The following is a 27,974-nucleotide window of genomic DNA, read 5'->3' on the forward strand; positions in this document are numbered from 1 at the left end:
GCTGAGCCGAGCCGAGCCGGAGTGATGATCCGGGCGTTCTCGTTCCCCGTGAGCCCGGAGCGGGGCCGGCTCCGGAGCTGGCTGGAGGGCAGCCTGGCCGGGCTCTGCGAGCTCCACCTGCTGCGGGAGCGGCAGGAGCGCCGGGTGCGGCAGGCGCTGCGCCTCGGGACCGACCCCGCCGAGCAGGCGGGGGAGACCGAACCAGGCAGCGCTGGCGAGCCGGCCCCCGAGGAGCAGCTGGTGAGTCCCGGCCGGGGCCCCGAGCGGCTGGGGTCGGGGTCTGGAGAGCTGGGCCGGCGGCGGCGGGGCATCCGGGGTGGGGAGATGGGGGATTTGGGGGTGCGGGGCCGGGACTCGCTGGGCGCAGTCGGACTAATTCCGGGCCGGGGGGCTGCGTCCGGCCTCCCCAGAGCTACGCGGTTGTCTCGGTCAACAGGGGCACGGTCCTGGCGGTGCAGTGTGGGGAGCGGGGCTGGCAAAGGGCTGGGGAGCGGGGAAGATGCACGAGAGCGCGGGCGGAGCCCCCAGCTCTGCGGTGTGTGGGGGTGTTAGGGGGGTGCGGGGGGAGCCCCCAGCCGTGCGGTGTGTGGGGGTGTTAGGGGGGTACAGGGGGAGCCCCCAGCTGTGTGGTGTGTGGGGGTGTTATGGGTGTGTGTGGGAGCCCCCAGCTATGCAGTGTGTGGGGGTGTTATGGGGGCACAGGGGGAGCTTCCACTGCGTGGTGTGTGGGTTTCCTGGGGTAGGTGAGCAGGAGGCCTCCCCTCCCCTTCCTTTGTATGTGTAACTTTCATAGAAACATCTCTGACACCCTGGCCTCTGGGAGCCCCTGGGCCGGGCCTGTTGCCTGACCCCAGCAGATGGCACCGCCATGTCCTAGGTTGCCTTGTCTCCTGCCCTGTGGTTGGAATCTGCTGATCTTTGCATGTTTTCTCTATTGCAGCGTGGTCAGAGCAGGGGCCTGGGAGCCAGGACTCCTGGGTTCTATCCCCAGCTTTGGGAGGGGAATGGGGTCTAGGGTGGAGGTCCCGAAACTGTGGGACGTGCCCCTCTAGGGGGGTGTGGAGGAATGTTGGGGGGGATGTGGCAGGGCTTGGGCCTGCCCCCATTGGGGTGTGGGAGGGAGCGCCACCTAGCCCTGCTCTGCCCGGAGCTCTGCTCCACTCCTGGTCCCCCTGCCACCACCCCGGTGCCTGGCTGCGGCCTAAGCTCCCAGCCCAGTCCCCTTGTCACAACCCCTGATCTGGACCCAGGTTCTGGCCGTGTCCTTGGCCCCTAGTGTCTGGCCTAGCTGCAGGTCCCTGGTGCCTGGCCGCCCAGCTGCAACCCCTCGTCCGGCAGCATCCCCCCAGCCCTCCGGCTGCTGAAGTCCACTGACTGCTGTGGCTGGCCCCAGCCCGCACCCCTCTCCCGGCCTCAGCCCTTGAGGGGGGCATGGACAGGAGTAAGGGGGTGTGCAATGTAAAAAGTTTGGGGACCACTGGTCTAGTGGTTAGAGCAGGGGGCTGGGAGCCAGGACTTCTGAGTTCTGTTCCCAACTCTGGCAACCCAGGCCATCTTTTCTTCCTGATTTGTATGGACTTGCATAAATACGGTAAGCAACAAAGTACTGAATTATTGTGTGATCGTGAGCCATTATTTGGGAGATTTTCCATTAAGTATAATAGCATCTGGGCTTTTAGCATTGGGTTTTTCTGGGAGCTAGAGAAAGGAGGGTATGCCTGACACCTCTGGAATGGAGGCAGACTTGATGGGAAAAAGGGGGCATGTGAAACTGCGAAGCGATGAACTGAAAGCAGAAGAAAATTAATTCTCTCTTGTGCAGCACAAAATTAACTTGCAGAATTCCTTGCCACAGGATGGTACCAGTGCACAGTACCTGGGTAGGTGTTGGGGAAAAAGTTGAGATTGTTTTTTAATACAAAATCCCCAGTGGGGGAAAAAGTTGAGATTGTTTTTTAATACAAAACCCCCAGTGTTGGCTAGAAGATAAGATGTTTGAGGCCATTCACTCTTATGCTTCAGGGCTGATCACTGGCTAGTGGTCAGGAAGGAATCCTTTTTCCACTGGCACCAAATCCAAGGTCACAGTTAGGTCCATTTCTTTTGTGCTCTCCAGGGGAGACTGTGGATCTAGACTGGCCTGTTAGTCTGATCTGTCACAGCAAGGACAGAGGTGGTGGGGACACTGGATTCAATGGACCATTGATCATTTCTGCCTTGGCGTCTTTAGTAACAGAATTCAGTCTGTGCCCAGCTCCAATGCTAATGTGGCAGTGCCACGGGTGGGGGAAGGGCTGTCTTGCAATTAACAAATTAGACTAAGCACCCATTGTCTTCTCCTTCCTGTGCGGGGGGAATGGAAAGATCCTGTAGCCTGTGGGGGGGGGGGGGGGGACGCTGGCAGAAGGCAGCTCAGGGGAGGCCTGAGGTGGCAGGTGAGGTGTTTCTCTGCATCATGCTGCTGAGGTCGGACTGGTATTTTGTGCTGAGGTAACAGCTGGGGGATGCTGATTGGGGTCCGGGGCCCTGTCGAGCTGAGCGCTGCGTGGATAAGCCATAGAGAGTCCCTGCCCAAAGACCGTACAGTCTGGGGCCAGATCCCTAGCTGGAGTAAATTGGCTGTAACTCCATTAGAGTCAATGGGGCCAGCTTCCCAGCTGGGGTAAATCAGCTTCGCTCCACTAGCTCCATCGCAGCGGGTGTGAAATCGTAGCCATCTCCCCAGTTGCCTCGTGTTAAGCTGGCATCCAGCTGGTACTTCTGCTGAGGTCGAGCCTTCTTCCTGCAAGGAAAGGGACTGAAGTTAGCAAGGAAAGCGGGCGGGGTGGCCATGGCAGTATGGGGGGGGGGGGGGAGGTGCTTCTTTGGTTAAAAGGTGCCTTCCTGGAAGATTGTTGGGGGGTGTGTCCCCATCCATCCGTCTCTGCCTTGTGTGGCGCAAGAAAGTGTTTGAAAAGCCATGTGCAGCGTCTTTCCTGTCCATCCAATTCTCTGCCAGCTTCAGGGAGTGCTATGGAGAGCCCTCTGGGGGGCAGGGTGTCTGTCTGTCTGGCAGAGTTTGTCAGCTCAGCTGGTGCATGGGCTGCGTCCTCCCCCACCTCGTTCTCAGCCTGCTCAGTGGGGGGATGGGGTGGGTGTCGAAGGGGGGTGGGTCACTCACAGACATGCGATTGTCCGGTCATCGTTTAGAAGCAGCAGGTTCCTCCGTGACCCCAACGTCACTGTGCCAGAGTCGGCTAGGACTTCGGTTGTGTGGCGAGCTTCCTTGAGGCAGTGTCCTAGCCAGGGAGGGGCTGGGGTTGTGGTGAGCTTCCTTGCAGCAGTGCCGTAGCTGGGAAGGGGTTAGCGGTGTGGTGAGCTTCCTCACAAAGGTGCCCTGCCTCTTGGAGCTCAGCCTGTAGCAGTAAGTGCTGGGTGGGGCAGATTTCTCTCTGGCCTAAGGAGACCATATCGGGGAGGGAATGGGACAGGCTGCCTTTCCCTGGCGTATGGGGTAGCTGCTGGTAGGGTCTGTCCCGCTTCTGAGGTGACTCTAACCTATGACCCTGCAGTACCAAAGCAACTGTCCCCAGTGGCTCCTGGAGTGGGGTTGGGGGATGTTGTGTGGGGTCTGGTATGTGGGTCTTGTGTCACTTTGTGTAGTAAGCTGCTCACCTTTGCCCAGGGCTTGTGCCTGTCAGGCCTGCAGGACCAGCTTATCCCTTGGAAAGTGGCTTCTAAAGCTCATTTCAATGGAGTCCTTCCCTGGGTGAATCTGGGCCCCTCCCTGTCTCAGTAGGACAGACAGATGGACAGCACTGCTGTGCTGTTCTCCAGACCACTGCCCCTCTGGGGAGAGTTAGACTAAGCAAGGTCATGCTCCAGGGCAGGAGCTGGTCCCTGGAGCAGGGTCAGGAAGGGGATTACTCACCTGCCCTGCAGCGCATCAGCCAGGAGCATGGTTGATTCTGAAGCATTGGACATTGATTAGTGCTGGTGGCAGGGTGCTGGGCTGGAGGGGCCAGGGGGAGTCTGACGTGATGTAGCAAATAACTTCACCCCCACCCCCATGCTCTAATCTAATGACTCTTAGCATTGCTGCAGCAGGGGCAGCTAGGACTTGAGTGGCTTGGTGAGCGTCCTCCCAGCAGCAGTGACCTTGGTGAATTTAAGATATAGGGAGAAATGGAGGCACAGATGGGGGAGTAACATGCCCAGCAAATCGGTGTCAGAGCCAGGACTAGAACCCAAAATCTCAAGGCACCAAATCTCTCTGCTGTAAGTGCTAGTTCTCCTCTCAGAGCTGGGGGTAGAACCCAGGAGTCCTGGCTCCCAGGCCCACTGCTCTAACCACTAGACACCACTCCCATCCCAGAGCTGGGGGTAGAACTCAGAAGTCCTGATTCCCCCTCCCTTGTGCTCTCTCCATCAGCTGATCCTTCCCACCTCCACCCTCTTGCAAGGTGCTGGGCGTTTTCATTGTCCTGGCTGTACTGTCTTGCTGATTTCAGCCATGGGGGCTATTTGCGTCTCTGACCAGGTATCACTTGGCGTTACTGGTCCCTAATGCTGCTGCGAGGTCTGTAGGGTTCCTGCTAGGCTGGATACATCTCAGCCCACCCGTCCCGCCCCCCTTTCAGCTGCAGCTTTGCCAGCTATTTACTGATTTAATAAAAAGATTTTGCTGCGTCTTTGCCCCCACCCCGAATTAATTAAACCGACTTCACGTTTGCGGAACCGCTGTCAAAAAGCCCGGCAGCATCTTCCAGCAGGGGATTAATGGGGCGAGCAGCCGGCAGCCAATGAGAGGTGTCTGCTTTGCATAGTGATGAGATCCTCTGATGGGGCTGGGGTAGGCTGGTCTGGAGGCTATTCCTTGGACTTTGTTTTGGGGGAAGGGGGCAATGGAGCCGTGCGGCCCCGGGGACGAAGCTGCAGTCAGATCCAGATGCTGAGTGCTGGGTGAACCCTTCCCACAGCAGACACAGGCCTTGGTGCTGATAACGCTGCTCCAGCAGTGGGATAATGGGCCGACAAGTCCTGCTGTTGCCCTGAGACTGTCTGGGCTACGGCGGGGGTGAGTCAGCCAGAGAACAGGCTGTCTGGACTTCAGGCCTCTGAGTCCTACTCACACCCCCCCTGCCCCTCCCATCTTGGCTGTGTGTCAGTGGCGTGGTGAGCTGCCTCTAAACAGTGTCCTGGATGGTGGCAGGGCAAAGCAATCCCGGATGCTGGGCCCAGCCTTGCATAGGGTACTTCCTTGGCCCCGCCCCAGTGCTGTGACTCCGCCCCCTTTGTGTTGCACAGGGGTCACGCTCGAAGCCATCCTATTCCCCCAACTCTTCGGTCTTAATCTTCTGGCTGGGCTGGGGTTCCTTCCCAAGATGGGGAGGCCTCTTTCCCCGCACCCCCCAAGACAAAATGTTTGACAAAATGTTTTTTTCACTGGGAGACGCCGATTCATCAAAACCCAAAACTTTTTGTGGGAAAGTTTTGATTTTGACAAATTGCCTGATCAGGGAGGCGATGAAGGGGGAGGAGTTAGGAATTGTCCCCACATCCCTGTCGTGACGTTTCCCAAAACGAGAAGGTTCCAGGTATTTTTGGGGCTGAAACGGAAATTTTGAAGTTTAATTTATAGGAAGACGAAAGAAACTGAAACCTTTTTTATTCTTATTCGTCTGGTTTACATCAACACGAAACCTTGCGATTGGACCCAGTTGTCGTCTTCTGCTTTGATTGCTGGGTGGTGAAAATTTTCAGGATTTTTGCTTTTCATCTCGATTCAGGACAGGAAAAATAGAAAATTCTCAGAGGATGGGCAAACTGTTTCCTGCACAGTTGTGATTTCCCGCCGCCACCCCACCTGTGTATGTGGGGGGGCGGGGGAGAGAGAGAGAGAAAAGGGCTTCTGACACCATCTCAGCATGGTGTGGTGAGCTTCCTTAGGGAGGTGTCCTGGCTGATGGAAGTTAGGACCACCCCTCCCCCACCCAGTGTGGTGAGCTTCCTGAGGGGAGTGCCGGTGGCTAGGTACGATTTCAGCGTTGTCAATGTCTTTAGCTCTGGCCTGGCTGTTCCTGGCTGGCCGGGTCTCCATGACACGCTGTCCGGCCTGTGCTCTCTCAGGTCTTCTCCTCAGCCTTCCAGATGGGGCTGGGGCGTGTGGGAGTGTTGGAGCATCGGCAGGGGAAACACGTGAGCCGTCTGGAATGGGCGATGGTGGAGCCGGCGGCCGCCGAGCTGAGGTCGGCTCATGCCTGAGACATGACGGTGCACGAGGCTGTGGCTTGGCGTCTGGAGTGGCCCCGGTTTAGGGTTTCCTCGGGAGAGCTGCTCAGACAAAGCAAAGCCCAGCCACGCGGCCCTGGCTGCAGCGTCCGCACCTAGCTGGCTCCCGTTGGAGCTGCCTTTCCTCCAGGAGTCTGGTTTCTCCTCTCTGCTCCTCATTTCTTCGGAGGAAAAAACCCTGGTTGCCGTCTCGCAGCTGTGCGCTACGGCCGGGGTTGGGATCCAGGGGCGAAGCGCTGCCTGTCCCTGGGCCTCGCGCTCCCCATCCGTAAAACAAGGGCAATAATCCTACCTAGCGGGCGAGCTGCTCCCGGCGTGTCTATGCCGTGGCTGCGCCGGGGGGGGAGGGCAACAGCCCCTCCATCCCCACTGGGTTTTAAATCCTGGGGCAGGGCGAGGGCTGAGAGCTGTCTGCATGGGGCAAGGGCCTGGCAGTGGTTGCTGGGGGCGGACTGGACGTCTTGGCTGGGCTGGCTGGAGCAGTTTGGATCTGCCTGGCCCTCCCTTCCCCCACCCCGATTCCCACTGGCGGAGGGATGCTGATGGGGTGCAGGGGGGCAGTCTCCTGCCTGGTGCTCAGCCTCGCCCCCTCCCCCACTCCTCCCTCCTGTGCCTTATCTCTGCTTTATTACTTATGGGCCATAACTGCTGGGGGGAAGGGGAGCTGTGCGGAAAGGATTGAAACTCCGGCCTGGATTGTTGGGGGAGGGAGGGAGCTGTACCTGATGAATCGGTGCATGGGGATGGATGGGGCAGGGGAAGCTGCTGGCGCCAGGATGGGCCCCATTACTTCAGGGAGTCCCTTCCCCATCTGACCCCAACACAGACTCCATTATCTTCCCCCTTCCTTGGTCACTGTGTGTCTGGGCAGTGCCTGGTGCGACAGGCCCTGATCTCGGTCACTGTGTGTCTGGGCAGCGCCCGGCGCGACGGGGCCCTGATCTCGGTCACTGTGTGTCTGGGCAGTGCCCGGCGCAATGGGCCCTGATCTCGGTCACTGTGTGTCTGGGCAGCGCCCAGCACGACGGGGCCTGATCTCAGTAAAAAAAAAAACAAGAAAGAAGAAAAATAAAGCCCACGTGGCAACAAAAGTTGGCTCATACGTCCAGCAGAGCTTCGTATTTGCTTCTGGATCCACTCACAATGACCTCAGCCACCCTTCCCAGCTGGGGAAACATACGCAAGGGCTGCACCCCATCTCATCTTCTCTGGCTCAGTCCATCCTCTTCTTGTATCCCGTGCGTCAGCATCAGACATGGCACTTCTGTTTGGCTGGGTCCTTGTATGGTCCCCATCACCATGGCAACTGTGCAAACCCATCACCATGGCAACTGAGCATTTGATCTTTACAGCACCCCATTTTTCAGAGGTGCCAGTGCTGTGCCTCAGTTTCCCCAGGGTCACACAGGGAAAGTCTGTGGCAGAGCTGGGACCTGAAATCTGGTTTCCTGGTACTTAGCTCACTGCCTTACCCACAAAGCCAGCCTTGCTAAAGAAAAGTTGTTGACTCAAGGCTAGAGTGTGAATAGCAGGCCCAGATGCATGGCTGGAAGCTTGTGTATTCTGGGTGAATACTAAAAAAACACAAAAAAATCTTGGAATAAGAGTAGGGATCTGCTCTGGTGCCATTGGCCAAAAATCTACCCCATCCCTGTGCTGTGCAGGCCTCCACCCCAGAGGTGGCTGCATTTGAATGCTGCTGCTGAGTGTGTTTGCCCAGCTTGTGAAAAGGTTTGATGTCCATTAGGGGAATAGTGTAACAATTTCACAGCATTGCCCTCTTCTGGATAGACGTGGAACGGCTCTGCTGTGTGTCTCAAGCCCTATACTGCTAACACCTACCTCACGGGAGATTCTCCTTCTGCCCCAGATGGACTTTTGTGGCAGAGGGCTCTGAATTCTATCTCCACTGTTGCTGGGAAGCTCTCATCTACCACAGACCTTTCTCCAGATTATCTTTCTTGAGCATGTCAGTGGCTTGCTGAAAAGATTACCACGCCATGCCGTGCAGCTGATTGTGGCTTCAGTTCAGGTGGAGGCATTAGCAGCTGTTAAATGCCGCAGGAACAAAAGAAACTGCTTTTATGCAAATATCCCTTGTAATTAAGAAGGCGGGGGGGAAAAAAAACCCTACCGAGGGGGCGGAAAGCCGCAGAGAAGATACTGAATGCACTGCCTGGGATGTTCTAAGTATAGCCGCGGCTAAATCATCCACGGTGTAATGCCTGTGAGAAGCAATGATGTAACAGCCCCAGTAAGTTTTTAAGAAATAGTTTGGATCCAGGCACCATGTGCAAATCCCTCTAAGGTCTCCAATAACCTAATAGGGAAAAGATCATTTCTAGGTATATGAACCACACACAACACATCTAGAGAGAGAAATATACATGGATTCACATTTTATTTATCACTTGCCCTGGCCCAAGACCAGTGCTTAATTTCTAATGGAAGAGGTGCCAAGGCTCAAGCAATAACTGACGCAGGACTATGAACTGCCAACGTACCGGTGCGGGACTCAGCCCTGTCAAGCCCTGGCACAAATTAAGCACTGCCCAAGACTACTTAGAGAATAGGGCACACAACGGCATTTGGTGTAGAAGGAAAAAAGCCACCCCAATACCCACCCAATAAGATAAATTTCCCCCCCTCCATATGTATTTGCCCATATCTAGCCAATTACAGAAACTCTTCTGGTAAGAAACCTAGCCTGTTTCCACCAAGATCTTTTCCTCATCTCCAAGGCTGAGGTTTCGTTTGAGTAGGGGATGTTTTTCTAAAAGATCTGCTATAGTTCAAACAGGAATTCATTGGGGGTTATATAGGAAGTCATACTAGATGGTCGCAATGGTACCTTCTGGATTTAGATTGCTATAAATGCTCATCCAAGACTCCATCAAATTAAACCAACCTGGATTTTTGTTCTGTGAAAGGATGTTGTATTCCCCCCCATGAGATAGGAATCAATAACAGCCTTGAATTAATGGTCATTTAAAAGTTGGTTTGAGAGGCTTTAGAAGACAAGACATTTCGTGCTTCGTCGAAATCTGTGTGTTAATTTTAACCACCCGAACACAACTGTTGTTCTTATCCATGTTAGTGAAGTGAAAGCTCTGCAGGAATTAAATGTTGCTATGGGAGCTCCTGGTTGGTTTTTTTTTTAGCAAGCTCTTGTTCTAACGATTTAAATCTCATTTCAGAAATTAAGGCTGGGAATCTAGGGGGATTGGCTGTTTATGGAATTCACGTGCCTAACTCCTTTAGGAAATTCCAATCCCGTATATTGAGTGAGGTGCTGCATTGTTCAGTCCGCTACCCAGGGCAGAGCTGGTGTCAGACGCTACCTTTCGCTCTCGTGGCGTTTTCTATTCTAGTCTGCCTGGGTGCATGTAGGGCACTCATCAACAGCAGCACCTCAGTGTCTGACAGGCCCTGACAAATGTTTATCCCCCCAGCTCCTCGCTGCTGCGTTCCTGTCGTATAGCTGGAGAAGTGAGCCTTGCTTGAGTTCACAGAAGGAGGAATCTAAATCCATCGCCTGCCAATGGGAGTTAGGCATTTCACCGGGTCAGACCCTTTTGTAAAATCCCACCAGGTGCCTTTTTGCATTTTGAGGCATTTAACTCCCTTGTAAACCTGGGATTGGAGGGGGGTGGGGGAGAAGCACTTATAAGCACGGGAAGTTTATTTAAGTTCTTTTCTTTTAAAAAACCATTTAATGCTTCCTATTTGTATGGCGTTCTTTGGCCACAGGACGCAAAGTGGGTTAGTATTAGGGCCCCACCCCCTGTTTTACAGAAGGGAAACTGAGGCACAGAGCAGGGAAGGTAATTCACCCAAGGTCCTTCAATGAGTCAGTGGCAGAGCTGGGATAGACAGGAGTCCTTACTCCCAGACTCCTGCTCTAACCACTAGACCCAACTCCCCTCTGAGCTGGAATAGAACCCAGGGGTCCTGGTTTTCAATTCCCCTGGCTCTAACCTCTCTCTCTCACAGCTGGGAGTAAAAACCCAGGAGTCCTGAATGCTTGAGCCGTGTGGTTTCCTCTGTGCGAGTGTTTTTTACACACAACGTATGTCTCCAACCGTTCCTTTTTGTTTGTACAGCCGCCCCCTTTCTCCCCTCGGGAAAGCAGCCCGAGAGGAATTTTCTTGTGGAGAAAGGGGAGCCCTGCTTCCACCCAATAGACTTTTATGGTCCCTCATCTCCTCTCCTCTTGGCAGCGTGGGGAGGGGTTGGATGGAGCGAATGCTGAATGGCAGCTTCTTCAAGGGAATGCGAGAGAGAGAGACCTGAGAGAACCGATACAAAGCGCAAGCTTATTAAACCCTGCAATTCCCTGGGCGCTGCTGGCTATCTGAATCCAACGTGTTAAAGGAGCTCTCTGCAACTGCCAGTCGTGCAGTCTGCTCTGAACTACACTGTGGGGACCAGCCATAATGAGCAACTTAGTACAATGGTTCCCAGCCTCAGCAGCTCAGCCGTGCTGGCGTGCCGGGCCGCTGCTATTCCTGCTTTGGATGGCCCCGCTTCCCCCCCTGAACCGGGGATAGTGCGGCTTAGTGGCTAAAACACTGGCTTGGGACTCAGGAGACCTGGGTTCTGGTGCTGGCTCAGCCACTGGGTGACTATAGGTGAGTTACCCTGCCTCTGTTTCCCAGCTGTAAAATGGGGGTAGTGATCCTGCCCTTCTTTGTAAAGTCCTTTGAGATTTCATGGTGAAGAGCGAGGCTCCCCCTGCTCTGAAGCCTGTCTGCCCCGCTGGCCCCCACCTCCCGTTCAGCTGTGGGGTGCTGCCAGCCCCAAGCGTTCAAAACGCATGAGTTGGTTTCCCTCAAAAGCGTGAGACGGCCTTACGCTATTCCCAAATAATGAAACGGGGTGGTGGGTTCCTTGCGGAGCCTTCAGGGGTCCCGTTTGGTAGCTCTGCCTGCCCTCCCATGAGCCTGAGAGACACATCTGGGGTAGATCAATGGTAACGGTTCATCTAGACAAGCCCTTGCTGTATTGAGGAGAAATAAATGGAAGCTGATGTTCTCCCATGATTCCGGGAGCAGGGGGTTGAGGAAAAGCACCACATAATTGGCCACACAGGACATGTCACTTTCTATCACAGCACCCCTCCCCCCGCCAGGCACTGCACAGACACACGGTCCCTGCACCGAAGAGCTCACAGTCTAAACAGACAAGACAGAAGGAGAGACAGAGCGAAGAGCCGTATCCATTGGCCAATGCTAGCTCCAGCTGCTCCAGCCTTTCTCCGTCAGAGGCTAGTGCAGTGTTGGATATGCTAGCCACCATGGCCAGGCTGGGAGATTTACTAGCCTCAGGGCTAAACCTGCAAGTCAGATGCTGATTTGGAGCATGCGGGAGGGCTGTATGGTCCTAATGAGACCAACATCTGCCTAGATCGTCCCACTGCAGGAGAAAAGAATGAAGGCTCGAACGCTTCCCCATCTTTGCTCTTCTGGATCAGCCTCTGTTAAGAGGCGTTGTGAATCTGAAGCCACCTCTGGGTGCTGACTTGGTGAAGGGTGGAACAGTGAAAGAGAGAGAGATGCACTGCTACCATAGTATCCTGTGGAACTCCCTACCACAGGATTTTATTAAGGCCAGAGCATAGCAGGGTTTTAAAGAAAGGGTTAGACGTTTAAATGGAAAACAAGAATAAGAGATTTGTTAATAGAAGGGATATAAGCCTGCATGCTTCAGGGTGTACGTCAACCCCCTAACCTAGAGGTCTGGCAGGAACTTCTCCCCTCAGCAGGGTATTCCATCATTGCCTGGGGGCGAGGAGATTCTTGCACCTTCCTCTGAAGCAGCTGCTGCTGTTGCAGACATGGTTCCAATTCTCATCTATGCTCAGGCCCTTTATCCTTCCCTGGCATTAAAATGGGTGGGAACGGCTCTTGAGTGTCCCTGCCATGAAGTGTGGAGCTGGGGTAAGGACCTTGATCCTAGCGCCCAATGTAGGGTCTGGATCCTGGGAGACGTTGTAACACACTGTGCTTCGGCTATTCTCTGCCCCCCCAGGTCCCAGAGAGGGTGGATATGGGGCATGGCTGGAACACACAGCGCTATAGCTGTTCTCTGCCCCCCAGGGCCATGGGTCAGATTGGGGCATGGCCAGGGCACACCGCACTGTGGCTGTTCTCTGCCCCCCAGGGACAGAGGGGATAGAGTGTGAATTAGAGCAGATCTGAGACTGCACTAGCTAACACTGGGGGTGGGCGGGGAGGCCAAGAATACGACAAGGGGGGATGGACTGTGCAAAGGGGCTTAAAACCATCTCCCACCATCCCTGCCACAAACACTGGGGTAGGATAGCCGGGATCGGGCCCATGATACTGCACTCGATGAGGTGCTGGTCCGATCCGGCCCAGCAGGTCCTAGGTCAGATTCCTAGTGCCCGTGTGGCATGCAGCGTAGCTGTCATCCATTTGATGTGCTAGCCACAGCGGCTCTGCGGGATGCTTGCTTGCTGCACTGAGATCACTTGAACTGAATCCTGCATTTTAACCCTTTTTTAACCTTGTCCTGAGCCGTGAAAGGCACAGAGCTTTATCCGGCTGGACTGAACCAAGCCCTGGCTCTGGGGAAGTCATGGGATCTGACAGCACTTTTCCACTTCTGGTTGCTGTGATCTCTGCTTAAACTCCACTCTGCCCAGCTCCCTGCTTATGGCTGTTAGCTGGACGATAACGGCTCGGCCGAGGTCTGGCTTGTGTCTTTGTCTCCTTCTTGTTGCTCCAACATCCAAACGTGTTTGAATACAGCCAAATGCAAGATCATGTGTCTCGGAGCAAAGAATGCGAGCTAGAGGGGGGACCGTATCCTGGAAAGCAATGGCTCCGAGACAGACTGAGGGGTCACGGAGGCTGTTGCCTGATCGTGAGCTCCCAGTGCAGTACGGACTTCTGAGCTTCTGGGCTATGTAAGCAGAGGAATCTCAAGTAGCAGCGAGGAGGGGGAGGGATGGAGAGCTGGTTGGAAAATGCAGATTCATCAGACTCTGAATTTCCATGACAAATTTCAGTTTTAAGGAAACATTTGTGGGGATGTTTTTCAGGTCCAAGATGGGACCAAGAGACCCCACACGCAGCCAGGAGCCGGGACACTTGCCCAATTCCACTCCAAGTCCCTACTCCAAGGATATGTTTACACTGCACACTATATCTGGGCTCTGACTCAGGTTTCAATCTGCCCCCCTTCTGTCCACACACAAATTGCTCTGACTTGAGTCAGCAAGCACTCACCCGGTTCCTAGGACCCTGCTAGAGGGGTGGCTCAGAGCCCTGGTCCTGCTGTGATTCAGGTCCAAGCACCTTCATTTTGCAGTGTGGACGCAGTCCGAGCCACAGACCCGAGTCAGGCAGCAGACCCCGAAGTGCAGTGTGGACATGTTGGCACAGCTGTGAGACCCGGGGCCCAGCAGTTGTAAGCCCAGGTTTAAAAGCAGTGTGGACGCTCACATGCAGGCTTGGAAATACCAGGCTCACATTGCAGTGTGGACACATTGTCTGTCAGTCCCATCATAGGCCTGACAAACTGTCTGTGCAATCACTTCAAGTTCAAGTCTCTGGTCTGCTGGCATTGGAGTAGAGACTTGAACCTGGCCTGCAGTATCCCCAGCAAGCGCCCTGACCACTGAACTCTCCCTTCTGTCTCTTTCTGGCCCAGTGACTAATTAATGACCTCTACAAAGTGGATCAGCTGTTATGCAAAGGGGCACAATTGAGGCAGCTTCCTGAGCCCTGTGGTTAGAGTGCTCAGTGGGGAAATGGGAGACTCTGGTTCGATTCCTGTCCTGGACAACATCTGGTTCTCATTCTAATGCTCTGCTGGAGAATTGAACAAAACATGTTTAGTTGTACAGGGATGGAGTGGAAATTAATGGTTAGAGTAAGGTGGTGGGGGGGAAGTCAGGTTCCTAGCTCTGGTGGTCTAGGGCCACCACCTGGAGTGCCGGGCTCAGGGCCCTGTTTTTGTGGTTAGTGACATCGGAAGAAGAGACAAGGTGGTTACGAGGGCAGAGATGAGGTGATGAGATGCTCGGAAGAAAAATTCAAGAGGGAGTTTTTTGCTCGCTCATTGATGTTGCCCATCGAAGAAAGGTTCGGACAAACGAAGCACTGCAAGAAGATGTGGGGTTTTTGTCTGACCTTAGTAAACTGCTGGCGGACAGGAAAACACTCTGGAACAATTGTATGGAGCTGCACGGATGCTGACACACTGGGAATGTTCGGACGTCGGCGATAAAGACCTCTGTGTCAAATTGGACAACATTCGTCTCGTTTCACCACTCAGGAAGCACTTTCCACTCCAAATCATTCGTGCTGCAGAGCTGAAGGGCACTTTTCCTAATGTGTGGACGGCTTTGAGGAGTCTGCTCACGCTGCCAGTCACGGTCACGAGTGGTGAGCGCAGCTTTTAAAAGCTCAGGCTCATTAAAACATCTTCAATTGACGATGGCCGACAAGAGACTGGCATCGCTTGCTATTTTATCGCTGAAAATGCCACTGGCCGGTCTGTAGATCTCTCTGACGCTGGCTTCAGTTCGCGAGTGAGGGCACAGGTGAGAAAAGCGACCGTTTGAACGAAAGGACGAGGGTTGACGTTCTACGGCTGTCATGTGCCATAACGCTGTTTAAGACCGGCCCACCCAGTGTTGGGGTACAGCTCCATTTCTTGGTGGTAGCCCATTTCCATTATTCTTAAAATTAAAAAGTTTTTAGAAGCTTAGAGGAAACGAATTTGTTATGTAATGGATGAATACAGATTTACAGGTCCTAGTGTGCAAATTCATCTTCTGAGCTGACAGGGAGAAACTGTGCCTGCAAACCGTGCATCCAAGTCATGAAACAGGCTACAAATGTAACACAAAATAAGGGATTCAGAAGTTTAACAAATGGAGGGGGAGCACCAAACGGTCTAGGGTCAGCCCTGGGGAGAAGGGTCTAGTGGGCCAGAGAAGGGGGCTGGGTGTCAGGACTCCTGGGTTCTATTCCTGCTCTAGAATGGGAGTGGGGTCTGGGGAGTTAGAGCAACTGGGGCTGGGAGTTAGGACTCCTGGACTCCATTCTTTGCTCTGCCACTGGCTCGCTGATCTTAGGCAAGTCAGTATGCCTCGGTTTCCCCATTTGTAAAACAAGGATTGTGCTGAGCAGATGGGGCTGGAAATCAGGACTCCTGAGTTCTATTTATAAGAACGGCCAGACTGGGTCAGACCAATGGTCCGTCTAGCCCAGTAGCCTGTCTTTCGACAGTGGCCAATGCCAGGTACTTCAGGGGGAATGAACAGAACAGGGTAATTATCGAGGGGTATCCTGTTGTCCAGTGCCAGATTCTGGCAGTCAGAGCTTTAGGGACATACAGAGCATGGGGCTGTGTCCCCAACCATTTTAGCTAAGAACCATTGATGGACCTGTCCTCCAGGAACTTAACTCGTTCTTTTTTGAACCAAGTTATACTTTTGGCCTTCACAATGTCCCCTGGTGAGGAGTTCCACGGGTTGACAGTCTGTGAGTGGAGAAGTATTTCCATGTGTTTGTTTTCAGCCTGCTGCCTATTAACGTCACAGGGTGACCCTGGTTCCTGTGTTCTGTGAAGGGGAAATAACCCTTCCCTAGTCACTTTCTTTGCACCATTCCTATTCCTGGAGGACTTGAACCTGGTTGTCCCACAACCTAGCAAAGCATCCTAACCTCTGAGCTGTTGGCTGTTCCAGGCTAGAGTTCTCGTTTTCCTGGTTTTTTGTTGTTGTTTTTTGGTTTTGTGAGAAATTTCCAGTGGTCTCGTTTCTTCCCTCGCAAAATGAAAACAAAATTTGAAACCTCAAAATTTTCTGCGGAGGGGGATTCGTGTGTTCCAGCCAGCCGCAGGGCTACCTCTGTACACAGCTACTAGGATAGCATCCACATTCCAGAAAGGAGGTGGGAAGCTCAAAGAGGATTCGGAGGCAAGCAAGGCCAGGTCTGGAAAAGCTTCTTCCCAGCAAGAGAGGGAAGGTCTCTTTAGGGTCTCAGTCTGTTTATCTCATTGAAAGAACAGCTAAGAGGTGGCTTAGTCACAGTGGATAAGCATTTACAGGGGAAGATCTCTGGGTGCAAAAAGAGCTTGTTAATCTACCACGCAAAGACATAACAAGATGCAGTGACTGGAAGCTGAAGCTAGAGAAATTCAGACTAAATAAGATTCAAGTTTTTGGATAGGAAAAGCAATTAATTAATCATTGGAACAGCTGACGGAGGGACAGTGGTGGATTCTCCATCTCTTGGAGTTTTTGCACTGAGATCAGACAGCTCTTTCTTAACTATCCTCTCTAGCTCGACCACAAGATATGGGCTGGAAGCAGAATTCTCTGGCCTGGTTCTATAGGTCAGACTGGCTGACCAGAATGACGGTTCCTTCTGGGCTTAAAATCTCTGAATCACGATGGTAGAGGCCCCCATTGTCCCTCCTGCAGAACTTCCACCAGTCCTGCCTCTCTGATCCCAGATCTCCTCAGTCCACTTTCTTCATGGAGCCCAAGTGCTGCGGTGATTGTCAGAATTCCTCTGCCTTCCTGTCTGTGGCTCCAGGCCGTCCTGTGTGAATGTATCCCCCCTACAATGTCTGTACGGGGCTCTGTTCTGTAATTTATCCCAGACGCTCCCCCCTGCCCTATCTTTAATTTGGCGGGGGATTGCTCAGAGCAAAGGCACTGTGCAGAATGAATGTGGATGAGCCCCACACCTGGTTCTCATTTGAGCTCTCTTTTGGAGAACTGTATAATCTATGTTTAGTTTGAAAGGGGACGGGACGGGGTTTAATTGTTAAAGGGGCGGGAAGGTGGGAATCTGGACTCCTCGGTTCTATTCCTAACTCTGGGTGGGGAGTGGGGCCTAGTGAGTTAGAGGGGGGGGGGGCTGGGAGCCAGCGCTCCTGGGTTCTATTCCTAGATCTGCCATTGATGGTAGGGCAGTCGGTATGCCTCAGTTTCCCCATTTGTAAAGCAGGGATAGCACCGACCTGGGGAACAGAGAGTTAATATTTGTACAGTTCTGAACGTGCAGCTTGCCACGTACGTGATTATATTTGCTGCCTTGTGCTGGTGAGAGACAAGAAGTGGAATCGATTAGAATCGGAGTGAAAACAACCCAGCGCTTTTCAGGGTTCCTGAGCTAGGTGAAATGCAGGCAGGAAACCCACAGCATCAATAGGGTCTTTGCAATCTCTAACCTCTCAAGAGATCAGATCCATTTCCCTGAGGCAGGCTGCCTGATACTGCGCTGCAGCTAATCCTAGCCACAAAGCCAGGAGGAATGTAGGCTAGATTTAAATATACACCAGGTCTCTTAACGCGGGTTTGTAAAAATGTAATCGCCTATGATTTTAAAAATTGGGAGGGGAGAGGATTTCATCCTGTGGAGCCGTATTGACCTCCCCATACATGCGGGGCATCATCGGGCTGGGATAGCTGGATGCACAGCATAGTCCTCTGCCACTTGAGCTATCGGTAACTGTTAGCATCAGTAGGCTGTTATCTTCTATGTTGATTGGCCACTAGAGGGGGACGAGACACGCGCTTTGCCTGTAGGCTTCACAGCTATTTGCTTACAGCAGAGGGATGTTGAGGCTCATGACTAACGGGTCCCATTGGCACAGCGCCTGCTCCTACCCCACTCCGCTTCTCTCTTCCTCTCCCTACTCACATCTCTTCTTTTCCCCCCTCCAGCCCCCACATTCCTCACCCCACTGCACTCCAGCCTGGCAGCTATTTCCTCCTCCTGGCTGCCTGGGGGCCAGCAGGGGGAGCACTCGGAGCACAGGAGAGAGAATCTCCTTGCTCTTGGCTCTGCATTGCCCCCTTCCTGTTCCCCCCCAGCATCTGTAAGGAGCAATTTCCAGGAGTCTTGCTTGAACCCCTGCAGCCCTAGGTTGGAACATATTCAGTTGCTCTGCGGGGATGGCATATGGGCGGTCTGGTTGGCACACAGGGCAGATTCTCACGTGACCAGCAGAAGGCACATCTCTGGCCCCAGGGTGGCCCCGCTGCCAGATTTCAAGTCCCTGCCCCAAAGCAGGGGGGCGCTAGAGCTTCTCCACCAAATGGCTGCAAAACACATTTTTTGTGGAACATGGCAAAACCCGCAGCTTTTCCTCTAACTTCGTTCTCACCAACGGCTGAACCGTTTTAGCTGAAACTTTCCAGAAAAGCTCAGCCTGAACAGCTAAAGTTATAAGTAACCAAAACAGGCTCTTACAATGGAAACTGTCAGGCAACCTTAATGCTTGGCGTCGCTCCCTGGGCTGCCCATAATACACCCATGCAAAAACCACAGGTTCAGCACTCATTGCCGTTGTATCCCAGGCTGTATCTTTAAGCTCCATCCTTTACCAGAGGCTGATCATGGCTCCTGACTGTTGGATTGTGGCTGTTTTTTCAAACCCGTGTGTGTGGGGGGGGGGGGGGGATTTAGTTGTTTGGAACACGCCAGCACCAGATATTACAGAGTTTAGCAGGATTCCAAAAAGGATTAGCCATTAATATGAATAATAAGAACGCCTGTGGCTACATGCACTGGGATGAAAATTGACGTGGGATATAAATCCGCCTGCTTCCGGGTATAAGCCCACTGTGAAGCCATGGAGATGGGGAGAAATTCCCTCATAGGCAGGTTGATTGGTTACAGCTCAATCCACAGTGCCTTGCACATGGCTCTGAAATGCCTGGCCCTAGCCAGGGGGAGCCGGGGTGCTGGGTGAGCTGGGGCACTGCTGGGATCTGGCAGTTTCAAGGGGTGGGTTTCAGTCTTTTTCCAGTTTTAAAAATCTTTGGACCAGAACCTCAGCTGGTGCAAACCAGTGTAGTGCTGTTTGCTTCAATGGGGTGATACCAATTTAGACCAGTGGGGGATCTTGCCCCACTGACGCCAGTGGAGTAACACCCATTTATATCAGTTGGGGGCTTAGACCCTTAGCTGACATTGGTAACTCAAGGAGAATTGTTTGGTTTTTTTTTTAATTTTGAAAAAAATTCTTTCCATGCTGTCAGACTAAACAGACTGCATCTGCATCTTTACGGTTGGCATTTTAACTCGCAGGACTCCTGGGTTCCCAGCTCTGGGATGGGAGTGGGGGCTAGTGTGTTAAAGTGTGGGCCAGGACTCCTGGCTTCTATTCCTAGTCTTGGGAGAGAAGCATGATTTAGTGGGGAGGCTCTCAAATTTCCAACCAGCCCCGTACGCCTTAGCTTTGAGCAGGTCTTGATGACAGAGTGTTTAAAACTCCAATGGCTGGATTGTCTGGCCCTCCAGCAAGGGAAAGATGCAGTGAGCACATGGGTGATGCATGCAGGTCATTTCAGTCCTGGTCCAGCACTGCCTCTACGCACGTACTTAATGGGACGCCTCAGTGCACTGCTGGAGACCGTGAACACGGTATGGTAACGTGCCCAGATACTGGGGTGATAGGCATAGGATAAGGACCTGACTAGAGAGGGCTGGCACCATTGGAGGATTTGATGGGGCAGAAAGTTCAGTGGCCAAGGCCATCTAGGGCCAGGTTTTCCAAGGCCGTATCCACAATGGGGACCTCAGCCCCCAACTTATTTAGGTGTCTAAATGGTAACTCTGGCCTGGCTTGTGAGTGCTGCCCCCTTCTGGATACTCCATGTAACAGCCACCTCATTTCTGGTCTCCATTAACATAGCATTAGAGCACCCCACACACTTCAGGGTAATCATCTTCAGAGCATCCCAGAGAGGCAGGACAGGGCTCCTATCCCCATTGTAGAAATGGGGAAACTGAGGCACAGAGAGCCTTGTGTCCAAGGTCACCCAGGGGGGCTGTATAGTGAGCAGTGAATTGAACCCCCTTCTTTTCAGTCTGAGGCTCATGCCCCTAACCACTAGGCTATCCTTCCCCCTCCCTTGCCAGCTGTGCTCTTTCTCTGCTGCCCAAACCCTGCTACGCTGATGCTGAAAGACCCAAGGAAAACAAACCCTCAGGTCCCCCTAAAGTTTTACAGTTTTTTGGGGGGGCATAGTTGGGACATTTGCCATTTTTACATCCAGCCCCTTCTCGAAGCGGCCGGACTCCCCGCATCAGCCTGACACTGGGGCCCCTGGGAGACAGACGATGGAAATGGGGGGTGGGGTGCTGGGTGGGCAATGAGGAGTCGGGGTCAGGAATGAGGAGGGGGGGAAATTGTCAAATGTCCCTAGAGCAGCAGGATAACCCTTGATTTAGAAAGTCACTCATGAACGGGGGGACACAGGTTGTATTTATTGAGGAGGGGGGTAGATATGGGGGGATAGGAATATCCCCCCCCCACTCCGCGGCCCCTTTGTTTGCAGCCCCCTGTGCTGTAATGTATTCATCAATGTCTCAGTTGTGTTAGGAATAATTAATTTCCTCCGTAGCTGCCTGGGTGTCGCCTCCCCCTTTCCCAGGAGCCGTGATAAATGAACCCCCCGCCCCGCAATCTCTGAGCTGAGATTCACCCCAGGCGAGGGGAAGGCAGCCAAGCGTGAAGCAGAGATAGCGGGGATTGGGAGGGGGAGGCCTGTGTGTGTGTGTGTGTGGGGGGGGGGGAAGGAAATGGGGTGGTCTGTGCTGGGGGGCAAAGAAGATCTTCCTGTCTCTCTTTTTTCCCCCTCCCTTGTTCTGTCACTCATTTGTTTCTCTCCGTTTTTTGGGGGCTGGGGGGTTGTCCTCACTTGTTTTCTGTCTGTCTGTCCCCATGTAACCCCATCTGTCTGTCTGGATACACCTCTCCTTTTCCCCTCCTCTCTCACTCCCTTTTGTTCTCTTGTTCAGTTTCTTCTGTCCCATTCTTTTTCTCCTTCTCTGCCTTCCCCTTCCCTCTCTCTCACACTTCTCGCCTGGGCCGGGAGAGCTGGTTTGAAATCTCCCCGGGGTGGCGCGGTGTGAGGCGTGTGACGGCGGCCCGGCTGCAGACCCATTCCACCTTTTATTCAGTGACTTGGAAGCTGGACGCCCTTTGGTGGCCGGGGAGTGTAAATAATAGTTGGACTGAACTTGGTGGCGATGATGTTTTCGGATCCAAGTTGAACGTCCACTGGGTGTGTTGGGCTTGCTTTTAGCCCTGTCTTTGTGTACAACGTTCTCAGGGAGATTTAGTGAAATGTTAGGTGAATAAAGGTGGTTTTCGTGACACATTCTCTCCTTTTTCTCCTTCTCTTGCTTTTCCTCTCTCGTCTCCTTTTCCCTCCCTCTCTTCTCTCCTTTCCCTCACTTTTCTCTTCTTCTTTTTCTTGTTCTCCCCCCCCCCTCAGCCCACACCCCATCAAACACCCTCCCCCCCTCAGGAAGTCTCCCTCCCCCTGCTTCAGGCCCGGCGCGCTCGGATCTGGCTGTCTCCTGCTTTCCTGACCTTATAGGGGCAGGAAAGAGGCCAGCGCAGGCTCTGAAGGGCCTGGGGCCCATCTCCTGGCTGCAGCGCCCTGGGGCTTGTTTCCCGGGCCAGCTGCACACCCCATAGCTGGGGGTGGGGGCTGGGGTATCCCAGAGCTGTGGGCTGGGCAGTAGCCGCTGCCTCTCCCCCCCCCCGCCCTGGAGCTCTCAGGCCCCCTGCCCTGGGGTGAGGACGTCCCCCCCCTTTTGTCTCCAGCAGAGTTTGAGCGACAGCCCCAAATGGGTCCCATTGTCTCCCCGCCACCCATCTGTCTGGAGGTCAAAGGTCACCCAGAGACCCTACCCCCCTTCCCGACATGGGTTGCCAGCCGCACATCCCCCCTCCCGCTGTGATGCCCCACAGGGTTCAAGATTCAACTAAATATAAACATGGGGGGGGGGTGCTCAGGGTCCAGCTGGCCCCCCATGACTACCTACTGCTGCTGGGGGTGGCAGTTTGACCCCAGGTTTTGGGAGGGGGCTGAGGGGGGTGACTTGCTGCAGTGGGTTCTGGGTGGGGGGCCACTACTGTGGGGGTAGCTCAGCCCCCCCATGGGGGCCGGGAAGCCCCCTGTTTCTGGAGGATCGAACTCGCTAACACCCCGCCCCTCTGCTTTCGCTTCCAGGATGCGCTGCCTGGGCTGATGTGGGAGCTGGAGCAGCAAGTGGGGGGGCTGCGGCTGTACCCCGAAAAGGCCTGCGAGGAGGTGGCCGAGACGGACAGCTGGCCCAGCTCGGGTAGGAGCCCCAGCGGTGTGATCCGGGCGTGTCTCAGATGGGGGGAGAGACGCAGCTTGTCCCCACCTCCTGTTATCCCTGCAGGGAAATGGGGCCCCAAAACTGCTTCTCACACCCTGGCTTCCAGGCCGTGGTCCGCCCTGGGAAGGGGCCAGCTGGCTGCCCTAGGGCTGCCCCCATCCCCGCCACTGGTCCACAGATGGCCAATCCATCCTGCCCCCATCGGCGGTTCCCACAGGCCGTGGGTGGGTCCAGCAGCGATTCCACCCCCGCACCCATTCCCCAGTGCATGGCACCTCGTCTTCCATCTTCCCACACCACCTGGTCCATCACTGCCCCCCATCACAGTCCCCCCCTCTCCCCAAGGGCTGTGTCCCCTGCCCAAGTTCTCCCAGCTGCCTCTTCTCCCCCTTCCCTGCCCCCCAACTGATGGCTGCCACCTCCCCGCCCCCCAGCTCACAGCTGCCACCTCCCCTACCCCTTCCCCGCCCCCCTCCCCTCCCCCAGCTCATGGCTGCCATCTGTTGCAGGTTTCTATGAGGATGGCTCCTCTGCCTTGGCCTCGGACTCAACGGCCTCTGGGTTCGGGGACTCTTCCGGCTTCCCTTCCGGCTCCGGCTCCCGCATCGGCCAGGCCGAATCGCGTGGCAGCTACGCCAGTGAGCGTCCCAAGTCTGTGGGTGAGTGGCTGCCCGGCTCCTGAGAGACCAGTGTGGGGCTGGGGTCAGCTGGCTAGTCCAGGGGGCGGAGGGTATACCTGGCCAGATGGGCCGTGGGTCCGATCCAGGGGGGATACCGGGCAGGATGGGTGTGGGTCTGATCCAAGCGGGCTAGGGGCTACCCGGCTAGATAGGCCCAGGGTTCCCGCAGTCATGGTTGCTCCCATGTGATCTCTGGCTGGACAGACTGTCAGGGATCGTCAGACCCTGGCAGAGGAGGGGTGGGGGGGCAGCGAGGGAGGCTGTCTTCGTCCCATGGGAGTGAAGGAGGCTGAGTGCAGCCCCGGTGCAGCCGGAGCCTCTGTCTGTGGGCCCAACCCTCCATCCCTGGGGGCCTGTCCTTCAGTCTGTTTCTCTGTCCTGCAGGCGAGGTGGGAAGCAGCAGCAAGGACGGTGTCGGGCGGGGCATGGTTCCCCGCTCCTACTCGGCCCCCTACGCCAGCTCTCAGGACCACCCCACCGAGCTGCCACCACGCCACCCCCCACGGGACAGCCTGGACCCCTTCCTGTACCCCAGCCCCCTTCACGCTGTGGCCATGCAGAACCCGCTGCTCCGAGGCTGCCTCTATGACGCCACCTCTTTCTCGCCGGGCAGGGGCTATGGGGCAGAGCAGGCCAGGGGGCTGGAGGAGTTTGGGGGGCAGGAGCTGCCCTGTTACCCCGAGGCCACGCACTGCCACAGGGTGGAGAGCTATATCTCACGGCTGATCCGCCGACGCAGCCAGCTAGCACGGGGCGGCAAGCCCCGGACTAGCCTCAACGCCGAGCCCCCGGCCAAGGGGGTGGCCCGCCAGAACAGCCTCTGCCAGCGGCCCTCGGAGCTGCTGGCCCCCCAGGCGGAGCGCAAGCACCCCCCGGCCATGGAGCGGGGCAGCAGCACCCCCTCGCCCTGCGGCTACGAGGGCGGGGCCGGCGCAGCCGCCCGGATCTGGTCGTCCTGGGATGCCGCGGCCGAGAGGACGCTGGCCGGCAAGGGGGCCCTCGAGGGCTACGCCCCCCCCCACTCCAGCCTCAAGAAGCCCCCCACGCTGCAGGCCCTGGCCCACCTCCGGCCAGCTCTCGCGGTGAATCACTATGAGGAGGCGCCAGGCGAGGACGTTGGCCCCACCAGGAACGGTCAGGAGCCCCCTCCCTACGAGGAGAGGGGCGGCCGCCCCCCGCCTGCCTGCACTGAGGACGGGGCCTGCCAAATGGTGAAGGCCCAGTACATCCCGGCCCAGCAGCCCCCCCGGGCCCAGCAGGCCCACCGGGGCGCCAAAAAGAAGCCCCCGCCCCTGACCAAGGGGCGCTCGGTGGAGCTGTCGCCAGAGCGGGCTCCGGTGACGCCCCGGGAGAGGCCCCGGGCAATGGCGCTGCCCAAGAAGTGCCGCTTCACCGAGGAGGGGGGGGAGGCGCCGGGGGGCCGCCGGGGCAGTGCCAGGAAGGGCTCCCCCCGGGGCAAGAAGGCGGCGCGCTCCCAGTCGGAGAACAGCCTCCTGAACAAGCCGGGCCCCTCGGGCACCAAGTACCACACGGTGGAACGGGACGAGGTGGCGCTCAAGCCGCCCCGGCAGCGCCGCCCCCACCCCAGCGCCGCCGGCTGCCGGAAGTGGCGCTCGACGGCGGAGATCTGCCAGGAGGAGGCGGGTGCCAGGGAGGCGCGGCGGAGCCGGCGGGCGGGGCCCCCCCGCCACCTGCTGTACGGCTATGCCGGGAGCGACTCGGAGTGCTCCGCCGGACGGGGTGGCGGGGCGCGGCCGGCGCCCGGCTGCCGGCTGGAGGAGGGGCTGGCCTACGGCGACAGCCAGTCCAGCCTGAGCGAGGGCGGCTCGCCCGCCTTCAGCACCGGCTCCAGCGACACGGACGAGAGCAGCGGGCTGGTCTGGCCCCAGCAGCTCTCGCCGCAGCTGGTCGCCAGCGGGGGGCCCGGCCAGGCCGGCGGGCGGCCCAAGGTCTTCGTCAAGATCAAGGCCTCCCACGCCCTGAAGAAGAAGATCATGCGCTTCCGATCGGGCTCCCTGAAGGTGATGACGACGGTGTGAGACCCTGGCGGGGAGGGGGAGGGAGGATGAAGCAACCCCCCCCGCGTAGCCTGGGGGTGCCCCCCAACTCACACCCCCTCCAGCCTCCTCCACCCTGCCCCAGACCCCCCTGGCCCACCCTCAGTGACTATCTGCTCAGTCTGGGGTGCCCCCAGCCTACCCTGCCCCATACACCCCTTGCCTGGGCGGGGCACTGACCACCCCCTGTCTACTCCCTCCAGCTTGGGAGTGTGCCCTGCCCCATACCCCATCCAGTCTGATCCAGCTCACCCCCTACCCCCTGGCCTGGGGAAGCCCGGCCTCCCCCTCTGCGGGTGACCCACCCCTCCACTATGATCCAGCCCGCCGCAGCCTGGGAATGTCGCTTGAGCCAACCCCCAGCCTGATCTACCCCCTGCCCCGACCCTCACTAGCCTGGGGGTTCCCCTCAACCCGCTATTCCACCCCCCGCAGCCTGGGGGCGCCCCTCTGACCCACCAGCTGGCCTGGGGGCCCTTGACCTCACGCCTCCCAGCCCTGCGTGCCTCTTGCCTGGGGAGGGGCACTTCATCCCCCCAGCCGTCCGGCGTTGGGTCCCCTCTGATCTCCTTTCCTGCTGGTTCAGCTCCCCGCCCCCTTCGCCCCACCCCCAGATCCTTCTCCCCAACCTGCCCAGCCCCATACCTCCCCCTCCACCCCACCCCCATCTCTGCTGTGGACGGGGCCTCGTGATGGAAACCTTGGGCTGGAAGCTGGTGGGTTCAAGCCCCCAGGTTTCATTTTTAGCGGAGGTGCAAGATGCCCCCGTCACCACCAGTCTGCATGGGCGGGGGCAGGGATGTCATGAGGAGGGGCAGGGGGTGCCAGCTGCTGGGGGTCTGGTGCTAACATTAATTGGGGAGGGAGATGGGTCTGCATCAGCTGCAGCCTGCCCTGACTCTGCCCTGACTTCCCTTCACCCTTGTTTGGGGCTGAGCCATTGGGAGACCCTCACTGCCCACCCCACTCCTGCCCCAGGTGAAAGCGGGGCACTGGGGAAACGCTGGCCCCTGGTGCTGGGATGCTGGTGGTAAAATCCTGAGGCCGAGCTGCGTTGGAGATGCTCATGGGTGCTGGTGAAATTGTGGGCCCTGGGGTAAGAGTCTCACGTGGGGTGTTGAGCTGCATGTGGGGTGCTTGTGGGGAGGGCGTGTGGCGGAAGCAATCGTGCCTGCACGTGTGTGGGGCTGAGCTCCTTAGGTCCGTTAATGGTGATGCCGTGGGCACGAATGAACTTATGCCCCTAGAGAAACACCCTGGCGGCTGGCACCCAGTTGTGGCCAGGGCACAGGGTGTAAGCGTGACCCACGAGTGTGAATCACGAGCAGATTTTGTGGCCTGCTGTGATCTGTGCCCTGCCAGGCGCACGGCGGCGTCTGGGTCAGGACGGGCCCGTCTCTTCCACTGCGCCCAAGGATCGAGCCCCGGGGCTTCAGCCTGATGGATTAAGGGTGCTGAGATCCCAGCCTCTCCCTAAGGGACCCTGGACTCTAGTCGCCCCCCACCCCCACATGCTGCCACTGCTGTAGCACATCAGATACTCAACCAGCCCAGCTGTGTGTGCGGGAGGGTGAGTGATGGCATCACCGTCCCACGGGTGATAGAGGAGCCTTTCCCCTCTGGCTTCCCAGTTCCAGCCCAGCTGGGTAACGCTGCCCCCTCTCCCTGTGTACAATGAGTTCGTTAAGTCTCAGCTCGCACAGGGAGACACCATGGCCGCCCCCCTTCTTGCCAGGGGTCCCTCTGCCTGGGGCTGAGACTGGCTCAGGCCAGCGTTCGGGTTGCAGCTGTGAGCTGCCCGGGGCGGTGCCCACTCTGTGGCTAGGCAGGGATCGTGGTTGAACTCCATCGCATCTGTGATAAAATTCCCAGCCCTGGTTGTGCAGGTTTAATCTCGCTGCCAGAGAGTGCAGGGAGCCCAGAGCCGGTTACTAAAGAGATCTGGCCCGTTCCGCTCCGTTGCTATCCGCAGATAGACGCCCGGGCCCCCCACTCAGATCAGAATTAATGTGCCAACAGGGACCCAGCTTCTGTGTTACTTCCCTGTCCCGCTAGTGGGAAATCGCTGGGCCAGCATTTCCATGGAGCGACGCTCACCTGGGCGCCTGCTGATTTTTTAAAAAAAATGAACGTATTTATTATTCTGATTTTGTAACGTAACTCCCCTGGAGTCTGCACTGGACAGAGGTACGTCCCTGCAGTCCGTGGCAAACCCGCTGCCAGTCTGCTATTTCTATTGAGAATTCCCCCTCCTCTTCGCTCCTTTTGTAAATAAAAATCAGTGTTATTTGTGGAAGTGCCGCTTTACTGGGCGTCAGGGAATAAAGCACCCACCGCAGTGTTATTTGTTATTATGGTAACACACACAGAGCCCCAACGGAGATCAGGGCTCCGTCTCGCCGGGCGCTGCCCAGACACACAGTGACCGAGATCAGGGCCCCGTTGCAGGCAGTGCACATCCATGACTGTGCAAACGTGGCTTGTGAAGTGGCACTGAGGTGTGCCACGCTAGACACCCTGGTGTGGGCTGGGGGGCGCAGGCCCCGACTCTCAAGCTAGGCCGACCGTAGCAAAGCCCCGTATACGCCCCGGGACTGAGTGTGGCTGGAGCTCTAGTAGATCAGACTCTGGCGTTTTATCCACCTCCCCGTGCCTGGTGTTGTTCAATCCCCCCCGGGGCAGCGCGATCCAACCGCTCACACCCATGGTGCGTGTGGAGGGCGATTGCAGGCTGCAGTTATGCTGACAGCTGCGTTGAGCGCCAGGCAGTCAGTTCAAACGCCCAGCCCAGAGCCCCTTATGAAAACCAGATG

General features: G+C 56.3%; 1 protein-coding gene across 1 annotated transcript; it reads left to right on the forward strand.

Moving 5' to 3' along the window:
- DACT3 (dishevelled binding antagonist of beta catenin 3) lies at positions 1 to 27,811 on the forward strand. Its single transcript, XM_067556792.1, has 4 exons — positions 1 to 240; positions 22,292 to 22,403; positions 22,934 to 23,083; positions 23,489 to 27,811. Exons 1-4 carry the CDS (start codon positions 25 to 27, stop codon positions 25,141 to 25,143), a joined length of 2,133 nt encoding a protein of 710 aa, XP_067412893.1. The 5' UTR covers positions 1 to 24; the 3' UTR covers positions 25,144 to 27,811.
- Positions 27,812 to 27,974: the final 163 nt, after the last annotated feature.

The sequence above is a fragment of the Emydura macquarii genome, unplaced genomic scaffold (genome assembly GCF_026122565.2).
Source record: "Emydura macquarii macquarii isolate MOO-44397 ecotype Brisbane River unplaced genomic scaffold, CSIRO-AGI_Emac_v2 contig_1790, whole genome shotgun sequence".
NCBI classification, from domain to species: domain Eukaryota; kingdom Metazoa; phylum Chordata; order Testudines; family Chelidae; genus Emydura; species Emydura macquarii.

Excerpts from the sequence above, each read along its gene's own strand:
- DACT3 (XM_067556792.1), top strand. The coding sequence starts at position 25 with ATGATCCGGGCGTTCTCGTTCCCCGTGAGCCCGGAGCGGGGCCGGCTC. Across the intron at positions 241-22,291 it reads CGGCCCCCGAGGAGCAGCTG|GATGCGCTGCCTGGGCTGAT; the intron begins GTGAGTCCCGGC and ends TTTCGCTTCCAG. Across the intron at positions 23,084-23,488 it reads TGAGCGTCCCAAGTCTGTGG|GCGAGGTGGGAAGCAGCAGC; the intron begins GTGAGTGGCTGC and ends TCTGTCCTGCAG.